This window comes from Aptenodytes patagonicus, chromosome 2 (assembly GCF_965638725.1).
Source record: "Aptenodytes patagonicus chromosome 2, bAptPat1.pri.cur, whole genome shotgun sequence".
Taxonomy (NCBI): domain Eukaryota; kingdom Metazoa; phylum Chordata; class Aves; order Sphenisciformes; family Spheniscidae; genus Aptenodytes; species Aptenodytes patagonicus.
Genome location: NC_134950.1, coordinates 122,264,173 through 122,289,337, shown reverse-complemented (window position 1 = coordinate 122,289,337; position 25,165 = coordinate 122,264,173). Strand labels below are relative to the sequence as shown.

Sequence of the window (25,165 nt, the reverse complement as noted above, 5' to 3'; positions counted from 1 at the left end):
GGACACCCAGGTCCTTTTCCACAGAGCTGCTCCCCAGCCGGATAGATCCCAGCCTGTGCTGCACTCCTGGATTATGTTTTCCCAGGTGCAAGACCTTACACTTGTCCTTGTTGAACTTCATAAGGTTCTTGTTAGCCCACTCTTCCAGCCTATTGAGGTCTTCCTGCAGGGTGGCTCTCCCTTCCGAAGTGTCTGCTTCCCCACTCAGTTTGGTATCATCGTCGAACTTCATCAGGGTACACTTGATCCCATCATCCAGATCACATAATGAAGATATTAAACAGCGTTGGGCCCAATATTGATCCCTGGGGGACCCCACTTGTGACAGGTTGCCAGTTTGAAAAGGAGCTATTTCCCACCACCCTCTGGGTGCGGCCTGTCAGCCAGTTCCCCACCCACCGCACAGACCACTTGTCTAGACCGTAACGCATCAGTTTCTCTAGGAGGAGGCTGTGGGAAACCGTATCAAAACCCTTGGAGAAATCCAGGTAAACAATGTCCACCACTTGCCCCACATCAACCGAGCAGGTTACTTTGTTGTAGAAGGCGATCAGGTCTGTCAAGCACGATTTGCCCTTGGTGAATCTGTGCTGGCTTTTCCCAGTAACGTGCTTCATTTGACTTGTGACAGCCCCCAGGAGTATTCATTCCATAACATTCCAAGGGACTGAAGTAAGACTGATGGGCCTATAATTTCCTGGATCCTCCTTTAAGCCCGTCTTGTAAATGGGGGTGACATTAGCCTTCTTCCAGTCTTCTGGAATGTCCTCCGATCTCCACTTCTCAAAGATTATGGAGAGTGGCCTCGCAACGATGTCAGCCAGCTCTCTTAACACCCTTGGGTGTTAATGTAATGTACCGACCTACATTTTTTATAACCATCTAAGGCTTCACATTGCTTCTGTTTTGTCTTTTTTTTAATATGTCCAGTCAGAGTAAGACTCAAAATAAAACACAGATCAAAAGCACCACAGGTTTCCTTTTCAGCACTCTGGAAAGGTGAACTAATCCTTCCAGTTGCCCTGCAAAGTTGCTCCGAGGTGCCAAGGGGCGAGCGGTGCATCCGCCAAGGTACACATACATACAGCTCATGTCTGGGTCCTGAGTGTCACCACGGTGAGAAGGTGCCTTCCACTGACCACAGCCGGACTGCTCCCACATGTACCATCTAGTACGTGTTGAGTCCTTCCTGAATCACAGCCTAAGGAACGGTAAGTAATGAGAAGTCTTGGGGGGTTAAAAAGAAAAAAACGCACAGACAGAGAACAGCCAAGGGTCTGGTCCATCTCTTTTGAGCTGGACCTTACTCGAGGTGCTACGTTGGTCCTCCCCTCACCATTTCATTACGCTTGTATCTTGGACGTTAAGAATTTCCTAGTAGTGACATGCATCTCATCCACATAATGACCCTGACATGTTGTGCAGCTGTTACTCTGAAAGGAGTGTTGATCTTATCACTTCTCACTCATGTACACCAACCATGGGCCGTGACAGTGGCCTGTCAGCTGCACCCCAAGGGCATCCCATGTTCCCAGCAGACAGATTCTCTTCTAATCTTACATGAGTCAACTTGTGGCAGGCAATCAGATGTCAGGGGTTGACGCAAGTTGGCCAAGCCCACATCTTAACTGATTCCAAGTCATCTGGCCCCAGCCACCTGGTAATGAGTTTCTCACAGGCAAATACCAGAGAAGTGATTGACACCAATAAAATTATTACAGAAATTCCATTGTTTCCTTCTCACTTGTCGTGGTTTAACCTCAGTCGGCAACTGAGCACCACACAGCTGCTCGCTCACTCCCCCCCCCCCGCCCCGGTGGGATGGGGGAGAGAATTGGAAGAGTAGAAGTGAGAAAAACTCGTGGGTTGAGATAAAAACAGTTTAATAATTGAAATAAAATAATAATAACAATAATAACAACAACAATAATAATAATGATGATGATGTAATAATAATAATATACAAAGCAAGTGATGCACAATGCAATTGCTCACCACCCACCGACCGATGCCCAGCCAGTCCCCGAGCAGCGGCCCCCCCCAGCCAGCTTTCCCCAGTTTATGTACCGAGTATGATGTCACATGGTATGGAATGTCCCTTTGGCCAGTTTGGGTCAGCTGTCCTGGCTGTGCCCCCTCCCAGCTTCTTGTGCACCTCCAGCCTTCTCAGTCGGCAGAGCAGGGGAAGCTGAAAAGTCCTTGACTAGTGTAAGCACTACTTAGCAACAACTAAAACATCGGTGTGTTATCAACATTGTTCTCATCCTAAATCCAAAACACAGCACTGTACCAGCTGCTAGGAAGGAAATTAACTCTATCCCTGCTGAAACCAGGACATCACTGAACCTTGAAAGAGGGGTTTTGGACCTGAAGTTAAGGATGTAGGTGACTAGCTTTGGGCATTTACCTCCAGAAGGAATGAAAACCATATTGCTTTGTGCCCAACCCAGCACCACCCAGGGAGTCTGCTCCTGAATAAGGCAAAGACAAAGATAAAACAGAGACCACAACTACACATATACCAAATGTAGGCTTATGGCCTTCTGATCTCTACTCAGGCAAAACACTCTTGTGTAGCACTTTCCCTGCTCTGAAAGAGAAGTCCTGTGGTCATCACAGGAAACTGAGGTTTTAGGCCAGGCCATCTTGGAAAAATACAGAGCTGCTTTAACAGCAAGCAAAAATGCTATAATGTTAAAATATCTTTTCTGGTTATTTTTCAAGATCCCTTTCTCCTTCCCTGGTTGAGATGCAAGAGGCAAAACTGCAAAATCAGTATAGATATAGGGAGCAACTATGTGTAAAGGTTGAACTTGGGATTTCAGTACTATGACTGCTTGACCCTCAACTCTGGTACAACTGTTGCACTGGAAACACTGAAATAAGCATGCTCCAGTTCTGAGAAGATTATATTATGTATTGGACTAAAATGACTCAGGATAAGGTATTTCTGCTTCTCAGCAAAACAATTCTTTAGAATTTTGTACAAGAAATGACAAAAAAAGATCTCTATCATGTCACTTCTTCCAGCCAGCAGCTTTCTTTTTAATAAAATTGCCTCCTTTTTGAACCCGAGGAACCTGCCAGCTTCTGCTGCATCCGGTGGGCAGGAGTTCCTAAGCTGAATGACACACTGTAGGAGAAGAAAGGTCCTCTGGCGTTGAAGCTGCTGCTTGCTAGCTTCCCCTGAGGCCCCCGTTCTTGTGGTAGAGGAGACAGTCAACAGCTATGCCAGCTTACTTTCTCCATGCAACTCACAGTCTTCTCAGCCCCCGTTACAAACCACCACCATCTCTTTTCCACACTGAATGGTCCTAGCCTGCTAACTCCTTCCTCACACCTTCGTCCCACCCCACCAAGAGACGTAAGATGGGGAGAAGGACCCCGCCCCCGCCGTGCGATCCTGCAGCCCGCAGTGTGTGCTCGGAAAGGCTCCAACAGGGTGGGTGCAGTTACTCCAGGGCTGTATCTATCTACCTTACTGCCACTGAACCATGAACTAGCTTCGAGTGTGCATGTATGACCACATTGACTGATTGCAGTGTGGACACATATCCACAGACTACACCTAAAGCAAACAATATGAAAAGGTATGAGGAAAAATAAAGCAAAAGAGGGCTGCAAAAAAATAAATGGTAAGGCCAAGGAAATTAATAGCACAAATATTGAATCAGGGATGAAATAGTTTATCCATATATTAAAAACAGCTTCAGAAAACAAGGAAAATACTGACATAATACCTTCCCACCTACAGGGTATGTGTTTGATTGAACATGTCTAAGTGGGAAAACAGAAACTTGCATGCCAGTGTCTTCAAGTAACATTTCTTTCTGCAGGGGTGGTGCGGCAGCTTCTCCCATTTGCCTGTGTGGGGGTGTGTGTGTCTATATACATATAGATGTACACAACCCACAAACTACAGGTCAGATCATGCCATGCCACGTCCCCACCAGCCAGCAGTGTGACTGAAATCGCTATGTGATGGGAAGGGAGAACCTTCCTAGACCAGTAGGACTTGCAGGAAGGAGCCGGTCCTGCTCAGCGCTGGAGACCTGGCTCACGTGCCACATGGGAGAGAACCCAAAGCACGGCAGGTGCAAAGGCTTTGGCCCACCCCTGGACATGTGGATGTCACATGTGGTAGCCTCCTTGGTATGGTGAGATTGACTGAGGGCAAGGATCTGTGGTTATTTGTCCTGAAAAGCAACCAAGCCAGCATACTCTCGCTCACCCCTCTTCGCAGCATCCAGGCCATTGCCCTTCACAGCAGCACGAGATGCTCTCACCTTGCGGACAGATGGAGTAGCTCCATGCCCACCAGCGTTTCTTAGGAAGCGTTTTCGTGCAGTGCTGGTTCCTGGCAGAGCCATGCCTGTGAGTTGCCTAAGTCAGGAATGTCTTGAAGGGAACAAGTCATTCAAAATACCTCCTCTCTGGAAGAGGAGACAGTCGCTTAGCAGGGGGAAATGTCACATTTGTAATGCCTCATCCTTCCCTGGGGCACTGCTCATTTCTCCCTAAGTGTCGCCTTACCTTACTGAAAGCAATTAGGTTTGAAGCCCTGGCTGATGGTCAGACTGTGCACACACCCCAAGAGCAGGTCACGGTGCCAAGCAGAGTTGTTCAACTCTTACCTCTTGCTACAAAAACGAAAAGGCTCCACTTTTGTCAGGGGAGGAGGTGAGCTGCTCACACGGCCAAGCCCCAGCCCCAACTTGCACAGGTGGGGTGAAACCCCAGCCTGTAGCAGCCTCTGAGCCAAGCAAGATTGAGCAATGGGTTCAAAATGTACGTGCCTCCAAAAAGCAGTGGTACCATCTGCCACACCCCACTTACTACCACTCTTTCCAAGTCCCAAGACACAACCTGTGCCTGTTGCCTCTTCTTGTTCTGGCCATTTCTACAGAATGGAGCTTAGCTCCGTTGCCTCTGTAACTCCTCTCCAAGCACGTGTCGGCTGCTATCAGGTCAGCCTGAGCCTCCCTATCTCCAACAAGCCCATGTCCCTCAGCCTCTCCTCGTAGGCCCCTGCCATCTTGGAATCCTTCTGCCAGATGAGTTTCCCAACACCCTCTTGGGGTCCAGTGCTGGAAACAACATCCCAGGTACAGCTATTGACTACGCCAGGGCCCTGAGGGCACCGCTGGGACTGACTGTCCCTGCCCGGCCCCTGGGGCCTTCCCCCCACCATGCCCATGGCCCAGGACCCCATTGCAGATTTTACAGGCAAATAGCTGACCTTTTTTGGGGTGTTAAAGTATCTAGAAACAGACTTCCCTTAGAAAGGACACTGAAACACCTAGCCCAACAACCATCTTCCACCTGAAGCTAGAAGGTGTTGCTTTGCAGTCTAAAATACTTTGTTTCTTCCTCAGGACCACATTTTCAGAAATGCTGTCTTCTTGCAACCCTTCCCTTTAAAAAGTGACGTGGCGCAACACCCCCCACACTTGATTTTTAGAGGCAAACTCCTGGCTCTCCTGGGAAGGCTTTTACCACTGACTTGAGCTCACCCCAGATTTTTCTCCCAAGACAAAGCGAGCTGCAGGCACTGTGTGGTTTGCTGTGGACAAGTGCCCACCCTGCACAACTCCCCTCCGCAGCTCTCAAACCCCCAAAATGAAGGCTTGCTGCTGCTCTTCTGCAGAAGGTGAGCAGAGCACCTGGCACCACGAACACGTCAGGATTACTACCCATTTATTCTTAACTTCATGTTTTTTCTGTGACAGCCAAGGTCAGAGCCTTGGCACCACTCTTTTGGTGGTTGAGTAACCATGACTTCCTTCTTCCCTCACCACCTGCAATATTTTAGTGGAATTAAGTGTGTGTGAGACACCCTTGCAATGTCATCAGTATTTAAGGTCTCTGAAGGGTCAACACAGGGCACTGAATCAATTCCTTGGAAATTTTAAATATACCAAACTTGGCAGAATAATCTACCAATCTTATTTATTGCATCTACTTCTACTACTTACCACCTGGGCAAACATACTGTCCTTCAAGTTATTTTGATATATGCTGTGACCGAGATGTTGTACAAACCTTCCAAGTTTTAGTGGCTCCGAGTGTCCTGGTCATGTGGTGCTCAGTTGCCGACTGAGGTTAAACCACAGCACTGTGTCAATGACAACAGGGACATTTCTCAGGTTTCCTGTGTAGTTCCTTATCTAATCAGTCAAACTACGCTTTGAGATTCAACTGCAACTATAATTTCATTTGGCTTTGTTCCTTGTAAAGTTATACAAGCTATTATTTACCTTAGAATTTAATACTCTTGGACCTTGTTTATACAACAGATTTTTCAAAATGCTTCCCACCATTAATTCAAGAATACTTACTTCAGTCTTCACGAGCGACGTTGTGAGCCTTGCTGTTAACCATACACCTGCTGCTTCTACTGTTAAAGCGTGACATGGTATAGCCCTGCTATACCATGGAAAATCTGATGAACAAGATGCTGAAAAATTAGGGTTGTGTTTGAGAATAAGAGGAAGGTGAGAAAGACTCATTACAGCCAACGCCTGGGACATGTGCAAACAAAAGTGTATTTCGCTGGAATTTGAGCGGAAATGTGTGCCCGAGACTGTTCTCTAAAAATACCTCAGCTCAAGTGTGCAACAACTCCACACAAGCACACTACTGTAGTTCCCGCATAAGGATAACCCACCTTCTGCCCTGGTAAATCAAGGTCTTATGGTTGGCCATAATCTTCAGCCACCTTACAAGGTCTACCACATTTGAACTCTTCAAACACAGCTCGCTCATTAGTCTCACATCACTTTTGTGTGTGTGTGTGGTCTAAAATATCTGTAAATATTAAATTTCAGCCACTGAGCTTTGGACAGTGTTTTAATTTGGAAATGCTGGCACCACTTTTTGAGATGACCTCCAGCTGCATTTTGGATGACCACACATGCTGACAAGCAACACCAGCAGATATGGGCCAAACCCTGTGTACATGGAGGGGAGGGATTCTGCCAAAAAATGCACCCTGCCTAGCAATCTGTTCCTTCCACAGGAATTGGAGGAAAACTCACTTCCATTCCCAACTTCAAGTATTTACAACAGCAAATTTAGAGCCCTAGTTTACATTCTTCTGCCTTTAAAGTGAGCAACACCAAGTAAAACACTGCCCACGCTTTCTGCACATATGCAAACATCTCCTAGACCTTGACTTCCAACAATGACTGTAATAAAGAAATGTCAGTTTTGAGATAGTCCATGTTAAAAAACCTTCCAAAAGGTTTGTTAGGAAGAGGAGCAACAGCCAAATTAACCAGAGAGGAGAGAGTCTGGTCCTTCTGCTGTTTGCACAAAGGCGGCAATGGCTTACAGCTGGCTGAGAGTTAATAACAAGGACAAACAAATCAGGCTTGCAGCCTTCATTATTTCTCCATCATGTACGAAGGTCTAAGGAGACTTGATGTATTTAGAAATACATAGTTCCTGGTTGTCATCTCCAAAGACCTATGAGGGATGCTGGGTCACCGCATCAAGTCCCAGCTTCCCAGGCAGCCGGATGTGTCTCGCTCTTTCTATCTGTGCTGCTACCCAAAGAGCTCCCCAGGTGCAAAGACCATGTTGGTAAGGAGGAAAGGCACTTGGAGCACTCTGCCCTCTTCCCCACCACATAGGCAGCTCCTCTCTTTGGAGCAGAAGACTTATGCACCCACTGAGGGGAGAGGGAAAGGCCTTGTCCCTCTTGGGACACAGCTGCCTGATGTGATGAGTTAGACCCTCTTGAAGCAGGGGACCTGGAGCAAACAGCTCCTGGCCTATTCTGGGGGACACCGACTTTTCGTCTTTCCGATATGAAGAAGGAAAAGGCACGAACCCAACTCCAGTGGCATTTCCACCCACAAGTCTATTTTTACTCTCCTGCTGGACATGGCGCAGATCTGCCAGTCATGACAAACCTGACAGGTTCTGATACGGAGGCTCGCAGAAATGTGTCCTTAGGTTTGCTGCACATGCCACAACCATGACTCACTTTCTGTGGTAACAAGAAGACAGAGCCAACCTGGCAAGCCCAGAGCAAACAAGTGATATTACCAGCATGACACATACATTTATAGGCATCATTATATTTTTCGGTCAGGATCGCAACTAAAAAATTTCCAAGTAAAAGAGGATGTGTGGGCACGGGAAAGAAGTCGATATCTTAGAAAAGATGATTCCTGACACATGCACTGTGTCGACAGGCATCTCGTCCCGACCACTGAGTAATCACTGACCCACGATTTAGCAGATGTGTGGGTACCAGTGATCTGGTTGATTATATCACACGAATGGAAATCAGCATCATCCAGAGTTGTAAAAAAAATGTTGCTTGAGAAACTCCATTTTACCAAACGTTAAAGCAATTGCCAACTTAAGCGGGGGGATGGGGATGTGTTGAACATGGACACTCTCAGTTAAAGTGGCTGCCTGTTCACATGCAGCCTGTTGTATTCTCCCAAAATTACAGTTTGACCTACACACAGCAGGAATGGCGATCAAAAACCTAGCCTGGTTAAGAGTTTAAAGGAAAGAGCAGCAATCTTACAGTGAGTAACATGTCAGGAATGGGTAAGTGCGAATTACAGGCATCAGATACAAATGGCAAGTTAAAAGGTGTATGTGAGTGATAGGGGAAGCTGAAGGAATTAATGAAAGGCTCCACAGCCTTGCAGACAGCGGAAGCTTAGGGCAGGCATGGGGCCATTTCAAGAGGCAGAGAGGCAAGTCAGTAACAGCACAGCAGAAGTATCAGCTGCCTTCAGTGTCTACTTCTGATTGCTTTTCTATTTCAGGATGGGTCCTCTTATGGAAAAGTACTGATGCACGGGCACCTTCCACAGCCACCGTGTTTACTTTCAGTCTTCTCCAAACCAGGAAAGCTCTGCAGCCACAGGGTGTGAAGAGGAGGAGCGGCTGATAAGCCTCTGGCCCTGATTTCCACAATACTGACTCAGAGCGGACCAGCTCCCTCTGAGGCTGCTGCTGCCACCACACCACTGCCGGCCTGCCAGGAAAGATGCGACTGGCATGACTTTGCAAGTTGGCAGATCCGCAGGTGAGTAGGGGCTAGCAGGTCCATGGCCAGAGGCAGGCTGGCGAGGGGCAAGGGGTGGCAAGGTGCCGTGCCCCCTCCGGCAGCCATCACGCCTCCTTCTTCTCTGCCGGGAGCTGCGCTGGCCGGGGCACAGCTGTGTGCAGCAGCATGAGGCCGCAGAGCGTCACGGCGAGGCCGACCCACCACAGAGGTGTCCACGTCTCCCCGAAGAGAAGCTTGCCCAGGATGGCCTGAAGGAAAAGGCAGAGACAAAGCTTTGCTGGGCCAAGCCGCCCCAAAGCCTCCTGTGCTGCCAGAGCTGGGGGGACTTCTGCTGGGAGAGCCAGTCCTGGAAAAAACCTGCTTGAGGAAACTCCTGCTGGGACCACCAAGAGAAACGGCTGCTGGGGGTGATGCTGGTGAGAACCAGCATCCATCCAGCCTGGAAGCACAGACAGATTGCGGTCCCAAAACAGGGTTTTGGCAGACACGCACGTGCTTTGCTGCCTTCCCAGCACCTCTCGGAAGCCAAATGTCCAGTCGACCAGGCGACTCCAGTCGAAAAAAAAAGGGGCCCCACTGACTTGAGTTTTGGATACCACCATGACCTGGCTGCGAGTTGTTGGAGCACAGAAACAAGGTGGACAGCTGCTGAGAAAAGCGAGCAGAAAAAACGCGCAGGTCAAAAAGGCTCTTGCTGACACTACAGGCAGCGCGTCTTCACACCCAGCTAGGGTGGCTCTGGCTTGTCACAGGTGAGGTGTTGCAAAGGAAAAGCAAAACAAAGCAAAGCTCCTAGCTCCGGCTCTCACTGGCAATTAGAAAAGTTCAGTAAACTGTACAGCTGCTGCAAGGCACTGCACTGAGCAGCAGCGCCCTTCCTCCTGCACGACCCAGAGAAACCCTACAGCCTCTGCAGTGAACAACAGGCAGAGCACCTGAGGCCCGATATAATAATTTCACATCTGCCTGTAACTCTCCCTTTGCAGCCAGCAACGCCAGTCACGCTGGGAGGTGAGCTATGACCAGTCACGTCCAGTGTGACCGTTCCCACATCGCTGTGCTCCTCCAGGCTTCAGCGCCTGCGGAAGGGATCTACTCACCGAAGAGATGAAGTTGGAGGCTGTTGTCGTCACAGAGGCAGTGGCTGAGGAAGAGGAGAGCCTCAGGGCTTTTGCAAAGACCGTCCACATCACTGCATTGCACGCAAACACCAAGCCAAAACAGCCAATGCGAAGCAGCACAGGCAGCTGTAGGACGAAAGGGAAAACCCCATGTATTTTCACTGACTGCTCATTCACCCTCACTATTTCACGGGCACTTTGGAGCAAAACCTAACAGCATAGGCTGGTATTACATGAAGATGAATATACCAAATCGCAGAAGGAAACAGAAGTGAGGAAACAGCCCTGGATGGAGCATGACCCTGGCACGTCCTGCTGCGAGTCCAGGCTCAGACCACAAGCTGGGAAGTGCCAGGACAGTGTACAGCAGCTGCTATGCCAGAAGCCAAACCCCAGAAAGCTCTCAAGCTCTTGACGTGGGGCACACGCAATCCAGTGAAATGCCCTTCACTCATCCCTAGATGTATGGAAAAGGGTAGAATTCAGCCCTGCCAGAGAGGAATGCTGAAACTGTACATGCTGGCGCTGCGTGTGGTCCAGGACCCATCAGTTGTGAATTCGGGCTGAGACCAGTGTGGTCCCAAATGACTGGCCCTCACCACCTCCCATGACTTGGCCTGCCTTACTGCTGCAGTGAGGGCAGAGCAGGGTCCTCTGGGAGGAAAGTGAGAGCTGAGGGGCTTCGTGCCTTATTTTGCATGCTCGCTGGAGAGCAGGTTTACCGAGAACTCTCTGCTCCAGCGTTTAGTGGCAACAAAACCACCTCTGAATTCAAGGGCCTTCGAGGCCAACTAGGTTCTCAAGAAAGATCTCCCTCCTTAGACAACCTGACAAGACATGTAACAGCCTCAGTCTGAAAAAAGGGCAGAGTTTCGCCTAAAAAGCCTTCACCATTCACAGTCTCCCCCCACACCCATAGTTTTAGCTTCTGCAGCCATCTCCCTAGCCCCTGGGTGTCGTGTACTTGACACGAAGACACCAAGGGAGGAAACCACAGGCAGAACGACTCTGACAACACTCAGGGACCACACGAGGGCAAGGGAAAGCAAGGCTTTGTCTAAGCCCATAGCGATCATGCCTTCATGTCCCATCACCTCTCTCAGTCCATGGTGGGCCCCATCTTGAAGCAGACAGAAATGTAGGTTTGAAACCGCCAACAAACACAGCCGCAAGGTGGCACCTGCCCTGCGGGAACAGCTGCACTGCAGCCCCCTGCCAGTCACCCAAATCAATGGGGGTCACCAACTGTGCTCTGCTCCCACTCAGAAGAAATTATTAACCACAAACTAGGGGAGGGCACAGGGATTTCTGAAGCAAGAGATGTAGCAAGTACAAAGCTAAAAGGGAAGGGCCGTAAAGCAAATCCCTGGTCGATGGCTGGTGCAAGCTCTCTGAGGCTAGCCCCATCACAGAGAGGCACAGTTCAGGTGTTCAGCCTTGTTTTGCCCCACTTGCGGCAAAGGTCTCCAACTTCATCAGGGCAACGGTAAATGATCCAAAATGATTCCCACCAGTGAAGCACTTTGCTTTCCCACCACTGCCACAGCAAACTCTGCAGAGAGGGATAAGAGGGACAACCATACCCAGCTGCTACTGGCCTTCTAAAGAAGAAACCTGCTGCCATATTACGGCTCACTGTGGGGTGAGGTTTGCCTCCTGGCTTCACCCTCTGCCTGTGTGACCAGACAGTTTTACCTTGCTCAGGGCAGTTGTGTACATCCACATACGCCTCTAGTGGGTTGGCAGACTTGGGAGTAAAGAGATGAGAGGAGAAAACAACTCTCCCTGTTTCACCTAAATTCAGCATATTATTTCTGGATCAGAAAGAGCCTACTGAAGTACGCTGCTAGGAAAAAGGGCCTTAAGAAAAAGAGATCGTTACTGCCTTTAACCACGTGCCCAAGGGTATAGAGAGGATAGAGCCCAGGCTCTTCTCCAAGGTGTGCTGGGATACGACAAGAGGCAGCAAGTAAAGATTAGAACAAGTGAAGTGTTGGATCTGATACCAAGGAAAAACAAAGGTGATCAAACACTGGAACAGAGGTCATGGGCTCTCCAACCTTGGACATAATAAAAACTTGACTGGAGAAGGTCATGAGCAACCTGTTGCAGAGCAGGGGTTGGACTAGAGACCTCCGGAGGTCCTGCCTGACTTGAATTAGTCTGTGAGTCTATCAGTGGTGGAGCAAAGCTGGTTCCCACCATCACAGCAGCTATGCTACCTTCAAAAGTGACCCTGAACCCCTGGGTTCTTCTTCTGATCTTCTTCTACTGCAGAGCCAGGGACATCAGCTGCAGTGTGGTCTGGAGGTGGCATATGCCCAGCAGGAAGGTTTTCCAGAGACGTCGAGTCCCTCTGCGTCCTGGGCAGAGGAGTGGTCGTTGCAATGGCACGGAGGCAGAGAGATAGGAACATCCCCAAGTGTTCCCCACAAGGAAGGAGGGAGGTATAAATTCCTCCCCTGCAAAGGGCTCAGCTGAGCCAGCCCAGTGAGTCAAGGATTACTGTTCTGATTGCTTTTCTAAGAGGAGATTAATTTCAGTGTACATTTCAGATAATCCAGAATCACTCCTGAAGTGGCAGAAGTAATTTTAGATGAAGTTTGGCAGGGGAGAGGGGAAAGTAAAGGAAAACTTTTGTTCCGAGTGAAATGACCCCTCCTGGTCAGGCCACTCTCAGGCTGGGCCACCACAAAACCTCCTTCTGGCTGGGAAATCCATCTTTGTGCTGCCACCGAGTGTCCTGCTACCCTACGTCATAATCTCTTAGATGCATCAATACACTTTTAACATTTGCTGCTGCTTTCCATGCTGCACAAGTGATGGCTGCTCTCAGACATATTTTCAGAATTCTGTAGTTCTTCCTCAAACACAGAACTCCTTGAATTTCTGTCACCTTGTGGCTGCTCTGCAGAAATGCCTTTATAGCAAGCGTGCAGGATTCAAACTGCGAGCCCTCTGAAACACTTAAGCGTCTACGGTCCTGCGCAATTTAAGCTACTAGGAAGACCATGGCATTTACTTAAAACTTGGTTAATTTTACAGCTAAACTGATTAATTTAGTTCATAGTTATCACCTAGAATGAACCTGAAAGAAGTAACTGAAGGAACCAATTTGTCCAGAAAAAAGAAACACAATCACAGAATCACAGCATGGTTGAGGTTGGAAGAGACCTCTGGAGATCACCTGGTCCAACCCCCATGCTCCTAGAGCAGGCTGCCCAGGACCTTGTCTAGATGGCTTCTGAGTATCTCCAAGGATGGAGACTCCACCACCTCCCTGGGCAACCTGTGCCAGTGCTCAGTCACCCTCACAGTGAAAAAGTGTTTCCTGGTGTTCAGGGGGAACCTCCTGAGTGTCAGTTTGTGCCCATCACCTCTGGTCCTGTCACTGGGCACCACTGAAAAGAGCCTGGCTCCGTCCTCCGTGTGCCTTCTCTTCAGGTATTTATACACACTGACGAGGTCCCCCTGAGCCTTCTCTTCTCCAGGCTGAACAGTCCCAGCTCTCTCAGCCCCTCCTCATAGGAGAGATGCTCCGGTCCCTTCATCACCTTCGTGGCCCTTTGCCGGACTCTCGCCAGTAGCTCCATCTCTTTTTTATACTGGGGAGCCCAGCACTGGACATAGTGCTCCAGGTGTGGCCTCACCAGTGCGGAGTAGAGGGGGAGGATCACCTCCCTCGACCTGCTGGCAACACTCCACCTCAATGACACGACACTTTGTCATAGCAACAAAAAAACCCCAACAAATGGGCAGTATTTCTATAAATTTCAAAGGAGAAAAATACTCAGAAAAGATGCTGTCAACATTTTCAGTAATTCCACGCTCTGCTTTTCTGTCAGTGCAGAGCACAGTCTTTTTTTGGGGGGGGGATCGGGAACAGCATCAGGATTTAAAATTTTTTATTCTTCTTCCTGCCATCCTTTCTGATATATTGGAAAGGATCAACAGGATTGGTGAGTATGGAGTTTTTGCTTTTTTAACCATCTCTAATAATCACACAAATCGATTTCCTTTTGTCCTGATGCAAGCCTGGGTTTTCTTCAGATCTAGTTTCTTTTGTGGGTTCTCCTTTGGATTTGAAGTCCAAATGCACATTTTCCTTATGAGTAACAACCCCTGCTCTATGCCTAAATGGGTCTCCCCAATGTGTTTTTATGATACGTGTATGCTGTCTACCTCAGCATCTCCCCAGTTACACTGCCTGTGCAAGAGTTCACCTCTGTAGATGAGGACACCGTATGCTCGAGGCGAGAGGCCAGCAGTCCCGTGTAACCTTAAGCACAATGAGGTTTGAGAAACGCAACCGAGATAGAGATCACTGCACACAAACACCCAAGGAGAGCTCACCAGATGAGCACGTCGGCTGAGCAGCACACTGGAAATCAACCGCTCCATCTCTCCGCTCTTGTCACGAGTGAACACAAATAGAACAAGAGAGGGAGAAGGGCAACATTATGAGCGAAGCAGAGGGCTGAGAACAAGTGTTTGATACTCAAGCATACTAGCATCCTGCTTTTAAAGTAAAACTGACATAAACCCACTGCAAATGGGCTTTCAGAGTTGGGTTTGGTTTCAGGCATTCCCACACCACGCCTGGCTGAAGAAACATAAGGCATCTGCTGGTATCTTTTACATACCCGCAGACTTGCTGCAGTCTGCTTGCCCTCCCTTTACATTGATACCGAATAAAAGAAATACTAAGGAGGCATAGGGTTCTCTTTGTCGAAACAAAGTAGCTAAATCTTCCGTGGATGGATAGACTGGAGGTTCCCTAGATAAAAGGAAGCCTTGAAGCTCTGTGTACAGGGGTGGAATAGATAAGGAAGTTATGCCGACATCAGCTAGCTCGTGCAGCTGGGCCAAAAGACAAACAGTGCAGGTGGAAAGACTGAGTTCAATTAGCGAACACGGTGAGGAAGACTATCGACGACCACCAGAGGACCCTGAAAGACCACCAATGGACATAAGAGCGCATGCGTTAAAGACTTTTGCATATGTTGATGAGTTCCAGGAAATAACATGAATATGCTAATGAAATCTAATGAATATGTATATTCTGATTCTACATAACTCTGGTAATGGAGAGCTTCGGCGCGCACACTAGGTGGAGCGATCCCCTGTGCGCCGGGCGCCGCAATAAAGAACGCCTGCTTTCTAAAACTCCAAATCGAGTCTTGGAGAGTTTTCCATCTGTCGACTCACGGTAACACACTACCACAACGCATTAGTCAACCCCCCAGCAGCTACAAGGCTAGGCTCCCTCAAGAGGCGAGTCACGGCTCGGCTCTCCGAGACCGCCCCGCTTTCCCAGCAAATCCCTCCGAAGGCAAGTGCAGGGCACCCCCCGGAAGAGCACGAGGAAGAACCAGCGTGTTCCTTCCCCGCGACAGGGGCAGTAAGAGGCGAAGCCGGGACGGCTGAGTAACGCCTCTCGGGGGAGGCCGCACGCAGAACGCACGCTAACTCCTGGAAGGCGCTTCCCTGCGCCGATTTCCTCCTTCCTTACCCAGCCTCCGGCCGCCGCCCCGCTCGGCCCCAGCGCTAGCTTCGCCGCGGCGGCCGCCGCCGCTCCCAGCAGCCCGGCGGCGGCCGCCGCCGCGGCCCCGCCGCCCGCCCGCATGCCGAGCGCGGCCGGGCCCGCCGCCCCTCCGAGCCCGCCGCGGCAGCCGCCTTCCGGGGCGCGCCCCGCCGCAGCACCGCCCCTGCGGGGGGGGCGGCCGTGCTGGGGCTGCGGGCCGGGGGAGCTCCTGCGGCGGGGCTGTGTTGCTGAAGGGGGAAGCAGGGGAAAGAAAAATGCAGATGTGCAGTGCTCATTTATATACAAAGGCTTTATTTTTTAAAAAAAGGATGGAGTATGAGAACAATGCAAGTCCTACCGTAGACATACCACACAGAAAGGCTGACGAGTAAGCAGCGTGCAGCAGGGATCGTGCCTCCCCTGGCAGGGAGGGGCGGAACACCCTGCCTGCACGGACATAGTCCAGGAACAGTCACAACAAGGCAGACAGGTGCTCCGAGGAACGTTTGTAAACCTAGAACATGGCAATAACAAATAAAGGCCACAGGGGACAACAGCGTTGTGGTCCAAGACAAACCCCTCTAGAGTGCTAGTAATCGTCGTTAGTTACTTCTGATCTCCATTATCATTTGTCTACAGGAAAAACAAAACCACCCCACTTTAAGGTCAATTTTTTCACTTCTATACTCCGCATCACAATCTGCAGGATTAGGCAACTTAAAATAATAGATAAGCTGGGGGAAATTCTTCTTCCCTTCAGCCAAATACTGAAGCAGCTCCCTAGGCATCCTGCCCTTCACCTGACACACGCCTTTCTCTTCATTCCCTTTTGCCCCATTGCTTGTGGGCAAAGGTAGTATTGTACAAAGTAGCCAAAAATAGAACGATGGCATTACTGACAGTAAAAAAAGCAGTGTCTGATACCGGTATATAAATCAATGTTTTGTGTTCCACTAATAAAAGTTTCAGTTATTTGCAATTAACCTTAAGCGCGATTAAATGAACTTATGCTATACTCCTAAAATGTTCTGCGTATTTTCAGATCTTGTTTCTTAACATTTCTAACCTTTGTTTGATAAGAAAATGGTTGCAAAATACTTCAAAAGAATTTCCTACAATGCTAATTAGGAGTCTGCTGTAAGTTTATACTGGGAAAAAGTGTTTAAAAAGTACTTTCATTTCAAATAGAGAAAGAAAAGAATATAAAGCCAAAAGATATTTATAGTACTATTTACAAGTCTATTACTAAATTCACATTTGTGCTTTATTAAACAAACTCCAATATGAAAAGTATTTTTAAGCAACCCATAAGTATTAATGGTTAATAAATTTGACAAATTGATTTTAACCCAGTAAAAACACCCTATGTTTAGCTTAAAAAAAATTTTTCAAAGAAATTTTAAAAATTCGGCTCTGCTAGAAAACATAGCATTTCAGAAGAGGTAGGAACCTGAAGAATAAAAGCACAAAAGGCAACAAAAATCCAGGTGTGTTCCCAGTGAGAAAGCTTTTCCTTGGCAAGGTACGAAAGTTTCAAGGTAGTATCTTCCAGCACTTATACAAAATCAGTTTTTGAAAAATTATAGGAAGGTCTTTGAAAGCTTCCCACTCAGCTGGAGTAAAATTCTTCACTAAAAGTTATTACCAGCAAAAAATCCAGGAACTAAAATACTTGATTATTCCAGGACCACAGCAAAAGTAAAGTTTGACAACTGGCTTTTGCTTATTCTGTACACTTTAAAAATATGGCTCTGCAGTTTTATTTGTGTCATTGTAGCTGATCATGATGTCTACTTATGTCACATTTTTTTGATTCTTTCAAAAAAGCATTTTCAACTCGTAGTTTTTCAGTCTCCTGTAAAACAGAAAAAACATGGGTGTATTAAGGAAATTATACTCACTTATTTCATATTTAGAAATAAGTGGTATCTACACTTGCTCAAGTGTTTTATACATTATGTACTTGAGGAAATAAAATGGGGTGATTCTTGTCTGGGGCCTGTGAGGAGACAGGCCAGCCATGACCTACACAACTGCATAAAATCAGAGGAACCTATTAGTCTCCGACAGCAGGGCAAGAATTTTAGTTTTCATTCTCAAAGCTTAGCTCTCTTCTATGTCAGGCCATTACTTCAATCCGTATTCCACTCTGCCACTTACCTCAGTAAGTTTAGCGTAATCTTTCTTCAGTTTCACAAGATACTGAATCTTCTGGTTTAGGTTTTGATGCCCAAGTAATTTCCCATTCTCCTCGGCGAGAGAGTCAACTTGCTTCCTCAGCAAGTCCATTTCCTGTAATTAACAAATACGTTGTGTACCTCTTAACTGTAGCCCCTCCTTCTCTTTTCAGAAGAAATAGCTTCTATTAGAACTATTAACATACTAACATTTAAGTTTGTTATATGATGCAAGAGTTGGTTCATTCGGGAAATACATATTTGTTTTATGTCTCCTTAGGTACTACATCAGATACCTCTACAGGGCAAAAGCATCATTTGATTTGTACTACGAATTGCAACAGTGATTTCCGTACCCAGAGTTCCGCTAGTGCAAGAAACAGCGTTACAAATATAACTACACTGCAAGACAAAACCTTTTCAGAGGCAGTCTTTGATGGCTAATTAATTCAGAATACTGTCCAATTAGCAACAGCTCTACCTCTGCTGAATAAGATTCTAAAGACAACAAAAAATTATACATATAGAACCTTTCCAATTCTGTCTCTCTCTTCATATGTTTCCTCCAGTTTTGATCTAATTTCTTCTTTTTCATGGAATGCTTTCAGCTCCAATGCTCTTGTTCGTTCCATCTCCAGAGTCATTTCAAGACAAGTATTCTCTTTGATTTTGAGGGTATTTTTGGTGTCTTCTAATCTGCCAATATAAAAGCATCATATAATATTAAAAAACAACATAAACGGCATACAACTGAATTAGTAAGTCATCCTTGGACATGTAGGCAGACTCTTCTAAAAATACCCTTTTAAGACAATTTATTTTCCCTAGAATTCAGTGCTAACAGAAGGAAAAATTACATTCTGCGTCACAGCTCTCGAGTTTGATACAATATCTTAACTAGACAGTGTTTTGGAGTTGCTCTTCTTTTTGGGAAGTATGCTGTTTCCATACGAGTCCACTCAGGGAAGAAAACAGAAGCTTCTCCTACAAGAACACGATGAATTCATCTAAGGCATGTAAATTTGCCAGATCAAATCGGCTGCTCTTCAAATTTCCCCTAAATTGCTTGTTTGTACATGGCTTTTCCCCAATAGCCTTGTTGCTCAGAAACATCTCTGAACGGCTCAGAGATGGTCTGAGCTTGTTTGGCCGGATAACAGAAGGACCACCACTTTGGATAGATGTCTCGTCTGCTGAAAATGTTTTAATTTTATCAGGCTCACAGAATATTAAACTGTGCCGCCAAACTTAGCAGCCTGTCTACTGATTATATGAACTTTAGTAATTTTGCATATCTATTCAACTGTTGCATAAATTAAAATATTTTTGTCATCAGTTGTGTTTCACTGAAGCCTGGTGTTTAAGACCTACTGTATGAAAACAGTATTCATCTGTTGCATTTGTCAAGACATTTTCTTGATGACAAAAGAATCTTTTTTGTCTTTGTGCATTATTAGTTTGTATGAGACATTGTAACACTGTTACAAAGTGTATTTCAGAGACCAGACAGGTATGAAAAACCAATGCATTGAATAGCAAAATAACCCCTAATCAAGACTAAGGTTTCTGGAAAACTTAGTCTAAATTACTTTGAAATGACCGTGTTCATAAAAACTATCTTCATCCTTAAAAGAAGTTACTTGCATAGAAAGCATTCCATTAAATGTAAATAACTGAAATATTAGGAGATTCAGCTGCTATGAGTCCCTGAAGCAATACAGATTAGGAAAAGAATAACAGGAGCAACATTTTCAAACTAATTTTCATCTACTAATTCAGTATTTTATTTCTTGAATACTATCCATCCAAGGTGCAAGACACTTGAATTTCGAGGACTGCTTGCACAATAGTGCAAAGACAATCTAGGAATCCTCTAACAATAAACAGTTTTCATTATTCAAGCTGAAGTGCAAAAAATAAAACAAATAGCATAAAAAAAAGCAAAGAATTAGATTAAGTTTAAAATTATAAAGTATTTACTATATTAGTATTTCAATTTAATTTGAAAAGGAATGTGCCTAGAAGTCACTGCATATAAAAGAATTCAAAACATAGATAATTTTAAACAATTCAAAATGTCCCTTCCAATTTAAGTTTTTCTATGGTTCCACCTATTTCAGAGTATTTGATATAATGCTACCCTTTTAGAAAATATAGTAATAGGTGCTACTACCACCTACTGATGAGAGAGTTAGAACTCAATGTGTTTTGGGGAACTGTAAACAACATTTCTGAACTACATCTTTTATAGTTTCAGATCTTGGACTTCTATTGCTTAAATATACCTTTTTGGTATTAATGAGTTGAATACAAGTCTCCAGCTCAATGAACAATATTAAACTTACTCTGCTTTGATTTTCAGCATCTCCTCCACTGCTTTATTCTGTAAGAGGTCAAAATATTAGTTACATTCATAATGTTTAATATACATACCCACATATATATATATGCAAAATTATTTGTCACTTAACTGATGCCAAGTATCTCATTCCAGATCCTACCAAAATCATCCTACTGCCCAGTAACTCACATCTCTAACAATCACTATAAGCTCATCTCTTTGCTATATGCATGTATTCCCAATTTTGTGCCAGCACAAATGACCCACAGCAATATCTCTGCCCATTCATACACAGCAGAGCTCTGGCAGGGAGTTCTTCTGTCTGGGAGATCTGTGGCAACCTCCGTTGTGACATAAACTTCCCTTTGGCAGAGCCTTGACATAGCAAGTGACGCAGTCTTCACTTTCCAGCTCTGTGGAGATGAGTCAGATTTAGTGATCTGAATCTGGTTTTACTTATTGTGTGATCTGACACCCAGTTCACTGGTGTTAGACCAAGACAGAAACCTTAAAAGGTAAGTATCAGGCTCTGTATCTGTTAGAATTCACTAGAAATCAGTGTTTGTTTCACTGGCATGAAACAGAAGAAAACATGTTAATATTTCATAGCAGGGAACTAGCAACTGACTGCTACATGAAAAGGGTGATATACCTTGGCCAGTCGTTCTGCAGTAATCTCCTCCTCTTTTTCTTTGAGGTACTGAACATCAGGATGTTTCTGATCACTAGGAAATCCAAGAATGAGGAAAGTTTCTCAGAGTAAGCCAGTTGTAAAAACATCTTACCCAGATTAAACCAGTAAATGTCTGTAGTTGTCTTGACACGTTCATACCCAGAATACTGAAGATCATGAAACAACTCTGAAAGGGTTTAAACTTTTATATTCCAAGAACGTCACATTTTCCTTTGTTAGAGTACAGAGAAACTAATGTTTTAATGAAAACAATTAAAAATGTAGTAACTACGCAAATGTATGTTAGACAGCTTTGGGATCGAGGTAAACGTTTTATTAGTTCATGATGTTCGTGTGCCTATAGACTGCAGAAAGCAACTCCTTCCTACAAGATCTTTGCTCTGTGGTCTTGCCAAGTTAAGAAGGTAAAACATTTTTGTATTCAGAATACTTGGAAACTTTTTATTTTGTTAGTTTTTAATAAACATGACATTGGATGGAAGTATGCAAACACCATAAAATTAAAATAACCCTCAAACCAACACACCATTGGGACCACTTCATTCTTGTAGTATACCATAAGGGAAGAACTTCATTGATTAACAGTTATTGTAATTTGACGCAATTATAAAAGATCACTATCTTCAGTAACTTAAAATCTTTGTCAACATACCTAGCTAGGATGATTTATTTTTCATATCTGGTATAAACAGCCTCAGTCTGAGAAAGTAAGTATACGTATGAGTGGGTGGTTTTTTTGTTAATGTTAATTAAATGCCAGCTTAAAAAGTCTAACAACTTCTGAGAAGTAAAATGAAAATAATTTATTTTCCTTGTTAAATTTTGGTACCACCCACTTCCAAAATCCACCCAAATTCATCTAGCTTATAAATGGTTGGACAAAACTGCAACATGCTTTGTTTACTTTTTCTCAGTGGATACTTACATGAACTTTAAAAGCTCCAAGTTTAGAATCATTGATTATTCTTGAGCCTTTCAAATTCCAGTACTGGTCAGCCTGTACCAGCTCCAAAGTAGTGAACTGAGCCTGCTCCAGCTTAGCATTACAGAGGCGAAGGCTGACCTTTCCTGTACAGCTTGCTCTTCCCTGCCCTAACACTAAATACCAAAAGAGAGCAGGCACTTGGTCTCATTTTGTATTCTCAAACATCCTCCAATGCGGTCCAAGATCCTCACATCTCATGACTTTGTCACGTGTGACACCAATGATCAAATCATCTCACTCTCTAACACTGGGCCACACAAAAGATTACTAACTGCAGCTGCTATCAGCTGCTCCCATAATATACGAGGCATGTGTGTGTTGTGAATATCCCCACCTGAGATATCTAAACCTGATTTTTCAGAGAGCATGCAATATACTACTAGCCTTCAGTCTATTCAAACCACAACTCCTATCAACTAACAGCAGCTGGGAATTGTTAACGCTTATCCAAATTATATCCCAAGGTCCCAAGTTGGGAATCTAGCAAATGAGGAACATAAAAGTAATGCTTTTCTGTGGAAAAATTGGGTCCAAGTAACCTACTCCATAAACTGTGTGAAAAACAAAGCCACAGAATCCAGTTTTCCAGGGCAAGGTAACTCCTTCTTGTTTTTCTGAGATTCCCATTTCAATTCACAACACACTTTCAAATGTCTGTCGCAAACAAAGCAGAAGGCCCTAGAGACAACATCATCATTCAGTATCCCACTTGATCTGTCCCACCCAGTAGGCCTTCTGCACAGAGTGTTTTCCACAAATGAGTCCCTTCATAATTGAAGATTACTGTATAATACATGTAATGCAAGGACAAATTGGAGTTGCACAGACACCTGCAATTTACAGCATCTTCTAATTGGAATACTTAATTTTGCAAATTTAATAGTGCTCTTTTACATTAAATACTTACCTTACCAAAAAGTCAGTTCTAAAACTGACAACACTGATACTTCATTAAATAGAGATAAAAATTCTGGATTTTTTTTTTTTTTTTTTTTTTTTTTACATATTTAATAGGCAAGACAAGATTAACTCCTACCTAGCATTAAGTTACTGTTTACTAAATTGCCCCTTAAAAATGAATTGTCATTAAATAAATATCAACAGAATTATTTGCTGCCAGTTCAGATTTCTTTTCACAAGATGTAAAACAACAGATTATTTAATTCTTTACAAAATTGAAAACAAGAAACAAAAAAGGTAAGCCATGAAACAAAATGTTTTCTGTCCAAAACTAAGCTGTACAGATTACAGTTCGAACCACACCTCAGGATATCTCCAATCTGAGGTATACAGCAGCATACCATCTTTTCAGAGGAAGTTCATTCCTTACCCTCAAAAACACAAGGTGGAGAACTGGTTCCATTTATGTCTATGTTAAAACTTGTGTTGAATTCATTTGGACATTTCCTATCTACTGCATCCATAACTGCACAAGTGATATGGCAATATATAATACACAGCAATGGCTACGCATGTAATTATTTTACATTCTATTTACATTTCCTTTATAAAACTTTGCTGTATTTAATTTGTGATTTAAAGGCAATAAAGTTTACAAGCCAGTAAACAATTTTCATAGAAAAGGCTGAGTCAATCTCTAATTATATAAACAATACGTAAGATTGTATTTCAAATAAAAACTGTAAATTTATCTTACTTAACTGCTTCAAGTTAAGACAGGTTTTTCTTGTTTTATTTTACTTTACCTGTTCTTGCTTAGTCTCTGAGCTTCTACAAGGCTCTGTAAATTCCTGTTGTTCTCCACCAATATCTGCATTTCCAGACGCAAGTTCTCCAACTCATTTAATTGTTCCTAAGCAAGTGAAATTGGAAACATTTTATTTGAAGACCAAATTGCAATTCCTGTTTTCATTTCCAGTTGAACATGTTTCTGAGTAAAATAGAAGACAAAACCATTTCTCAGAAAACAAGCACAGTTCTCTGGCAAAGATCTGCATCACCTTTCCATTTACTGTTTCATTAGAAACTTGATTTAGAGTAAGTCAGAACAGTTTCATCAGCAAAAATGATGTTACAATTTGATATTCATGAACAGGAAACAACTCAGTCCTTGGGAAAATGAGATATATGGACATCTCAAGCAAGTTGTCACCATTTGTTACCAGCCTAGCTAAAGAGAAGACCAAGAACTGCCTTCCTGCTTTAATGGACAGACTACTAAGCAGAGCTCATTAAAAATCTGAACTCTGTATTCTGTCTTATTTTAACCTTACAAATTGCCTGTAAAGATTAACTCATAGTACCTTCAGCCTTAGAATTTCATCATTTTTAGCTCTTCGTTCTTCATTCAGTTCATGTACGAGGTGCTCCAGATTTATTGCAGATGCCCTCCGATCAGCTATTTCTTGCTCATGAGTTTCCAAGAGCTTTGCTAAATTCACATCGAAGTTAGGGGGAGTTTTTGGACACTGGCAAGTTAAGAGAAACAAAACCCACAAATTATTAGCAAAGAACTGTTTCCTCTATGTATTGGTTACATGTTTTAATACTTAATTGGAGACATACGTTAATAAGTTCCTGGCAGACAAATCATCAATAATACATTTAAGTTACAAACAAGGTGAATGGGATTTGACCATTGTCAATATATTGTCATTTCTGGTCCCAGCCTGAAGCCATGCTGTAAACTTTTAGTCCTTTTCAATGACTTTTAACAGTCATTACGATGAAAATGTTTCTCTCACAAATGCCATACCTGGGGAAATGTTATTGAAGATGAGTCCACAAAGCAATCTATTTGCTTCATTTTTAATTCATATTCATTCTTTGTCTTCTCCAGTTCTTCTGTCATTCTGTCCAGCTATTAGAAATCCCAATTAGAATTAAATTAGCTCACAATACACACAAAATATTAAAGAAAACAGCAGCCATATCTCTATTTTGAGCAAGCTTAAGTACACCACGTTATTTTAGATTACCTTAGACTTCACTTCAATAATTGTTTTCTATATTTACCTTATAACTATTAATCATTCAATAGTTGCATGTAACAAGCATCTTTTGAAAGCGTATATACCCTGTATACTGTGTAGTTAATCTGAATTTTGTTCTTGTTGTTGGTATTTGCTTTTTTTTTTTTGCCTTGCTAACACAATCTACCTTTCAAAGGGCTTGCTAGCACAGAAAAACTATCATGAACTTTGTTGGCAAACATTACTGGTTCAAAACATGATTTGATACAAACAAAGATATTACTGGTATAGATTTAATTGGTTTCCTCAAACAGAATATGCTAAGGTGACAAAAGGACTCTTCTTTCCAAAAT

General features: G+C 44.4%; 2 protein-coding genes across 2 annotated transcripts in view; both read right to left on the bottom strand.

Moving 5' to 3' along the window:
* Positions 1-1,866: 1,866 nt before the first annotated feature.
* Positions 1,867-15,784, bottom strand: TMEM42 (transmembrane protein 42). Its single transcript, XM_076331018.1, has 3 exons — positions 15,671-15,784; positions 10,138-10,284; positions 1,867-9,285 (listed from the first exon to the last, which is right to left on the bottom strand). The coding sequence occupies exons 1-3, from the start codon at positions 15,782-15,784 to the stop codon at positions 9,142-9,144; spliced, it is 405 nt and encodes a 134-aa protein (XP_076187133.1). The 3' UTR covers positions 1,867-9,141.
* Positions 15,785-16,980: 1,196 nt separating this feature from the next.
* KIF15 (kinesin family member 15) overlaps positions 16,981-25,165 on the bottom strand; it is a 36,701-nt gene continuing 28,516 nt past the window's right edge. The window contains exons 28-35 of the mRNA XM_076332301.1: positions 24,596-24,700; positions 24,144-24,308; positions 23,586-23,692; positions 20,853-20,925; positions 20,205-20,242; positions 18,390-18,555; positions 17,843-17,974; positions 16,981-17,537 (exon numbers count right to left, since the gene is read on the bottom strand). Of these exons, the coding sequence (XP_076188416.1) occupies positions 17,451-17,537; positions 17,843-17,974; positions 18,390-18,555; positions 20,205-20,242; positions 20,853-20,925; positions 23,586-23,692; positions 24,144-24,308; positions 24,596-24,700 (873 nt within the window). The 3' untranslated portion in view covers positions 16,981-17,450. The remainder of the gene's footprint in view (positions 17,538-17,842; positions 17,975-18,389; positions 18,556-20,204; positions 20,243-20,852; positions 20,926-23,585; positions 23,693-24,143; positions 24,309-24,595; positions 24,701-25,165) is intronic.

Excerpts from the sequence above, each read along its gene's own strand:
- TMEM42 (XM_076331018.1), bottom strand. The coding sequence starts at position 15,784 with ATGCGGGCGGGCGGCGGGGCCGCGGCGGCGGCCGCCGCCGGGCTGCTG. Across the intron at positions 10,285-15,670 it reads GGGCGGCGGCCGGAGGCTGG|CTGCCTGTGCTGCTTCGCAT; the intron begins GTAAGGAAGGAG and ends TTCGTCCTACAG. Across the intron at positions 9,286-10,137 it reads CCTCCAACTTCATCTCTTCG|GCCATCCTGGGCAAGCTTCT; the intron begins GTGAGTAGATCC and ends CTTTTCCTTCAG.